The 6,749-nt window shown below is 44.2% G+C and overlaps 1 protein-coding gene across 1 annotated transcript; it reads left to right on the top strand.

The window, feature by feature from the left end:
* Positions 1-3,307: 3,307 nt before the first annotated feature.
* Positions 3,308-4,745, top strand: LOC307257535 (uncharacterized protein; the record flags this gene model as incomplete). The annotated part of the gene is made up of 3 exons (XM_080036797.1): positions 3,308-3,499; positions 3,915-4,117; positions 4,220-4,745. The coding sequence occupies 3 exons, from the start codon at positions 3,308-3,310 to the stop codon at positions 4,743-4,745; spliced, it is 921 nt and encodes a 306-aa protein (XP_079892923.1).
* Positions 4,746-6,749: the final 2,004 nt, after the last annotated feature.

The raw sequence follows: 6,749 nt of genomic DNA, 5'->3' as shown, positions 1-6,749 counted from the left end.
CCAAAGAGTTAAAGACCTACTTCACCAGTGTCTTCACCAGAGTATTGAACTCTGAGATTCTATGTAGTATAAATGTGCAAACATGTTAGAAATCGGTTCATCCAAGCCTGAGAAAAGGCAGAAAGAGTGTTTTATGGTCTCACTGTCTAACCCTACATTTTGCACAGTATCACAACTGTAGTAGGCCTTTACATCTCTCATATAGGCCTTTCACACCGCCGCAAAATCGGCGCTAGTTCTGGGCTAGTTCGAAGTTAGAGCCATTGTTTTGGTTTCACAACGCCAGAGAGCCTGCCCCGGGCCGTAAAAACCGGTATAACTCATACCCCAGGATTGAGCAGGGTTTACTAAGAACTGCTTGCGCCAGCGGCCGGGGGAGGGATTATCCTGACCAACCAGACCAACTAAAACCTCATGCCCGCCATGTTTAAAAACACCGCTACTACGAGACGTAAACATAACATAATTACCGAACGTAGCGATCAAATTGACCAGCGAGAATACGCTGTATGGGTCCTGTTTGGTTAAGAAAGCAAAGCGAGAGCTAACACGTGTAAAAATAAGACGTATTCGCCGCTGTTGTTGTGCTTAATGCTAGCGGTAGCTTTAGCGTTAGCCACAAGAGCAGCGGCGTCGGGCGACGTACACACACGTTTACAGTGACGTCATGACGTTACTCTCTTGCCGGCTCCATGGCTGTCTCCGGTCGATGTGAAACCAACCGGTTCATAACTGGGATAAGGCTGTAACCAGTTTTGAACTGACCCCAACACCAGCCTGGAACTGGCTCATGGTTCTTTTTGGTGTGAAAGGCCTACTAGAGCAGCAATACCACTACCAGAAAGCACTCCTCCTTCAGTCGGACGGCTTCCCTGACCACCGAGGTCCACCACGGCGTTTGAGGGTTACCGCCCCTTGATGCAACTTGACACCACAGTTCCCTGCCGCGGCTTCAGCAATGGAAGTTTTGAACATTGACCTCATGGGTTCAATGCCCCCAACCTCCACAGGGCACTAGAAAAGCTCTGCCGGAGGTTTGAGTTGAAGAATTTCTCGAATGGAGGCCTCCTCCAGTCGGGCCCAGTTTACCCGCACTACCCGTTTGGACCACAGGGCACCGACTCTGCTACCAGGTCTGTCCAGAGTCTTCCCCCTTTGACCCAAATCACATCCAAATGGTGATCAGTTGAAGCTCCGCCCTCTCTTCACCCGAGTGTCCACAACATGCGGCCTCAGATCAGATGATACGATCACAAATCGATCATCGACCTTCGGCCTAGGGTGCTCTGGCACCACGTGCACTTATGAGCATCCTCATGTTGGAACATGGTGTTCGTTATAGACTAACCAGGACCAGCACAGAAGTCTAACAACAAACGACCACTTGGGTTCAGATCGGGGAGGCCGTTCCTCCCAATCACGCTTCTCCAGGTGTCTCCATCGTTGCCCACGTGCGCGTTGAAGTCTCCCAGCAGAACTATGGAGTCCCCTACCGGGGCCCCATGCAGGACTCCATTCAGGGTCTCCAAGAAGGCTGAATACTCTGAACTGCTGTTCGGTGCATATGCACAGACAACAGTCACAGTCTTCCCCCCCACAACCCGGAGGCAATCCTCTCGTCCACTGGGGTAAACTCCAAAGTAGTAGCGCCCAGCCGGGGGCTCGTGAGTCTCCCCACACCGGCCCGGCGCCTCACACCTTGGGGAACTCCAGAGAAGAATAGAGTCCAACACCGATCCAGGAGCACGGTTCCAGAGCCAAGACGTGCGTGGAGGTAAGCCCCACCAGATCTAACTCGTAGGCTCCACCTCATGCTCCAGTTCCGGCTCCTTGCCCCACAGCGAGGTGACGTGTCCCCAAAGCTTCTGCCGCCGGGTCTGGTCCGTCGTGGTCCTTCACTGCCCCGTGAGGCAGCGCACCGACCCCAGCGGTTCCTCTGACGAGTGGTCGGCCCATCAGTTGTAGAGGGGGTTGGTGCCACGTAGCTTTTTTTTTTTGTTTTAAAGATATTTTTTGGCATTTTTATGCTTTTATTGATAGTGTAGAGACAGAGTTGAAATGGGGCAGAGAGGGGAGCGATATGCAGAGAACGACCGCGGGCTGGAATCAAACCCGGGTCCGCTGCTGGCCGAGGCCCATGGGGGGGACGCCCTACCAACTGAGCTAAGGGCGCCCCCTGTGCCAGGTAGCTTCATCGGGCTGAGCCAGGCCGGACCCCAGGCTTCCTCCGGGCAGGGTCTCTCCTCCTTTATCTTGATTTTCCATGAGGTCTCTTTGAACCATTCTTTGTTGGGCCCCTCAGCTGAGACACTTTGCCTTGGGAGACCAGGAGCACTAGACTCCGGGTAACACAGCACTCAGGTTAACAGGGGCACACACACCCCTCCACCATGGTAAGGTGATGGTTCCCGGAGAGGAATGTTTAAATTATTTCTTCTAAAAATATATTTTATTAATATGACACCCCCCCCCCCCCCTCCCTCCCAATTATTTTTATTTTTATATTATTATTTTTTCATATATACTGTACAGTATATGTGTGTGTCTGTAAGCAGGCATTCATATAAGGATACTTAGAAAGGAAATAGAAAATCATGTGAATCCTTCAAATTTACCATAAATCATCCACAAGCACAGACATAGTTCAAATGAAATTCATCAGAGCTTATTTAAAAACAGTCAAAACCTCTTTCCACTGTATTTCACTCTCTCTTACCCAGTAACTGGGATGAGTGGCACTGCCCCTTTCTCACTTCCTTAAAATAAGCAAATATATATTACTAGGAACCCAATGCACATACTCACTAACTATCATCACCACATACTGTTTGGATGCAGAGGACAACACATCAGACATCGGTTAAGGAACTCATTCAGGTGAGGTCTTGTAGCTTTCAAATGTGAATAATGTGATAATATATTATAGAGATAATTTCAAAGGAAAAATAACTAGGGGTGTGAATCTTTGGCATTGTTGTAAACTATGGCATGAAAGAAGAATAAAGTTACGTAGTTTTTATGTTTGAAAAGTAGAATAAACTGATTGTGATAATGTAAACGCACAAAGGAAAACTTAAGACAAATGGTAACATTTATTCATGCTTGTATATTGTACAGATACAACAAAATTAAATAGAATTGATAGATTTAGGCTAGCTGCCCTTTTCCTCAACCTTGGGAATCTCTAAAATAAAATAAAATATAGTTAGGTACTAGTAACAGAGTGTTAAATTGTTAAATGTTAAAAATACATTTGATATTTGTGCATTTTTTGATTGAAACTCATCATCAGGTTTCACAGTGAAGAATGGACAATTTCACCACCAGCACCTCACAGAACGAAAGTTACGACTACACCTACGACTACTATTACACCAACGACTACAATTACACCAACGACTATTATGATAATCAATTCACCATGCATGTGGCGACATGTATAATCATCGCTATCGGCCTTCCCTTGATCCTTGTGGCCATCTACTCTCTTTATTCTCTGGTATGTACATTATGACCAAGAATGATTTATTTACTGTCTGTAGAATGTGTCTGTCGTACAGTCTGTCTGGGATAAAGAGTTGTTATGACCTGTATATATTTAGGAAAATTTGACTATATTTAAATGTGGACCCTAACTACATGTGTGGCTGCATTCCAGCCTTCTGTTAAATGTTACTGTGGCAGTTGGCTCCAAATCAAAGAAAATAATAACAATTTGTACAGCATCATTTATATTTTGTTTTGATCAAAAACCAATCAAGAAACATGTAAAATGCAGTATATTTGGTAGACGTAGATTTTGGCATTATGTTAGAGCAATGCTGTTCATGTGGCCTCAAAGACGTAATACGATTGCTGTAAACTCTCAGGGCCAGATTTACAAAAAATAGTATTGTGCAAATGTTTTCCTGCAGGTGCAAAAGGATAATGTTGCTCCGATCTACGTCATCAACCTTCTCATCTCCGACCTCATTCAGCTCTGCGGCATGATCGTTAGGGAGGCACTACGTTACCGTGAGACAGATGAGGATTGGCGAATAGAGAGTGTCTTCTTTTATATTCGCCTATATGGTGTTATGATCAGTGTTGGCTTCATGGTGTGCATCGCCCTGGAAAGGTAGCTATCTGTCTATGTGTTAAACTACTTTCATGTCAGATCAATGTCTTACTATGTAATTTTGAAGCACAACAAACTCCATGTGTCCGTTTTGTATTACAGGTATCTGGTCATCGCCTGTCCACTGTGGTACCGCTTCAGAAGAACTATCAAGATCTCTGTGGTGGTCTGTGTCTCCGTCTGGGTCGTTCCTCCTGTCCTTCTTATCCCGTTATTTATATGTGTTGAACCAATAGTCCCATTTACCTTGTTAGCCGTCCTCCTCCTCCTTCCCTTCCCACTGTTCATCTTCTTTCTGGTTGGGATCTTCAAAGCCCTGTCTGCTTCCAGGTCTGTCTCCTCTGAAGAAAAACGACGAATTGTTGGAATTTTGGTTCTGGTGCTGCTCATTTATACGCTGCTGATTTTGCCCTTCATCATTTTGTTATGTCTAAATACAGTGCACATTCACACAATCCTCTTCTACCTTCCCTATATGCTTCTGAAGTTGAGTCCTCTTGCAGATTTAGTTCTGTATATTTTCATGAGGAAAGGGGCCATAGACAAGCTGTTGGCCTTTCTGTGTTGTTGCAGAATGGCCAACAATGATGTCAGCAGCCCAGACACTAATGATGTCAGCAGCCTATAGTTTGAATAATGACAACATGTAAATACACAGTCAGCTCTATAGAGAGAGAGAGAGAGAGAGAGAGAGACAGAGAGACAGAGAGAGAGAGAGAGGGATGAAACCAGAAAGAGAACGTAGACAAACAGAAAATAACAGACTGGCAGGGACCGTCATCCATTTAATATCCAAACTAGAAAGCATTGATATGATGTTTGACCTATATCTTCATTATTGTATGTTTTCTTAAATCTGTTTCTCTAAGACAGAGATCTTAAAGGTGCTACAAGGAACTTTTAAACATTTCTGAAACAGTCTAATTTACACAAGATATTTTGAAATTCGTTCTTCGCATCTCCCCTCTCAAGTTCCCACACTCCAGAGGAGAAAGTTAGTTGAATATCGGTGAATAACATGTTGTAAAAATTATTATGTCTGCTGCAGACAGTTTTGGTAAAATCTTTTAACAAAATAAAATGCTCTTATAGTTAACTGACAGTTAGCTGTTGAAAGAATTATGTTGAATATCAACTACTAAAGTGCAATTTATAGTTTACATAGCAGTTAGTTGAATACATGTTACTTATCTGTTGAGATAGTTCTGTTGTATGTCAACTCATTCACTGTTGACATGCAAATTTGCTTCCATGTCAGAGGGAGGGGGGGGGAGTGATCGTGGTGTAGTGGTTAGAGCCCCCCCCCCCCCATAGAGTCTCAGTCCTCTTCACAGCAGACCCGGGTTAGGGGCACTTTACACTGTGAAAACGTGACAGTTTTCCAGTTTTTGGTTTAAAAAAAACCCCTGTTCAGACACAATTTATCTGACATCTTCACCCGTACACATGTTTTCAGAGGAAACGGGCCGAAATCGCTGTAGTAGCAGTGTAGCAGCCATGCCAAGCCAATAGTCAGCAGTGACACAGCCTAGTAGATAGCTCTTCCGGTACAATTTGATGCATAAAACCTTACTGTAACCGAAAATTAATGCCACTAACGTTCATAAAGCGGTTGGTGTAAGCTTGGGGTTACAAGTATTGTAAAAGACAAGCTTTCTGTCCTCTTATTTCACCGCATTGAACTCGTGAAAACAGAAGACATGCTGATAGTGAAGAGGCTTCGTGAGCGGATACCTTCCTGTTAGGCGTACTTCAAAATAAAAGTCAACTCACGTGTGTCCAGTGAAATGCTATTAATGTTTAGCCAGTGAAATGCTTTTACTGTGAAGCCGTAGCCTTAATGCTCCTTTTGTTGAACAGTAACTTAACCGCTGCGCGCTGAACTATGGATAGTGTTTTTTAATGTAGAGACAGCCGTGTCCCTGGCATAGAAGCTACACACGTTTATTTGGCTAGAAAAACCAGCAGAGCACAAATCTTTCCCCAGACAACGTGGCCGGTGGTCTCAATAACTTACTAATCGCTTAGACTAAATTGGCGAGTGTTAGGCTATATTTTAGCCCTGCACAACACTCTCCGCTGATCACAGTGATGGTGCCGTGGAGACACCATTCATGTTGTCTTCTAACTTTATAACTCGCTTGTGTTGTGGATATTTTGACAGCAAATGTTATAGACTACGCATGTGTGAGGGTGGAGCCGTGACGTCAGCGTTATCAGGGGAAATGGTTTCGGTGTTTACAGGAAACCAAAACCGTTAAGTTTTCCAAAAAATCCTCCCTGGGAGGTGATCTCAAAAACCTGCGGTTTCATGCCTGCGTTTGCTGTTTTCCTGTAAATGATATAGTGCAACCGCGGGAATTTTTCCGCGTTTGCACCGTTTCGTGTTGTCGTGGAAGGTGCCCCTTAGAATCCAGCCCGGGTCGTTCTCTGCATGTCATTCCCCTCTCTGACACATTTCATCTCTGTCTCTTCAAATCTGTCTAATAAAGCAAAAAAAGACAAAAAGAAAGAATGAAATAAAAGTTTGCTTGCATGTTGTATAAATGTGCTGTTCTCCTCTCTTGATAATTTTTAGGAATGTCAACAAAACCAAAATCAAGTCTAAAAAAACTCACAACTATCAAAATTC

This window comes from Ammodytes marinus (assembly GCF_949987685.1).
Source record: "Ammodytes marinus genome assembly, chromosome: 11".
NCBI classification, from domain to species: domain Eukaryota; kingdom Metazoa; phylum Chordata; class Actinopteri; order Uranoscopiformes; family Ammodytidae; genus Ammodytes; species Ammodytes marinus.
Note: the sequence above shows the minus strand (reverse complement) of the source record. Positions and strands in the feature narration are given on the sequence as shown.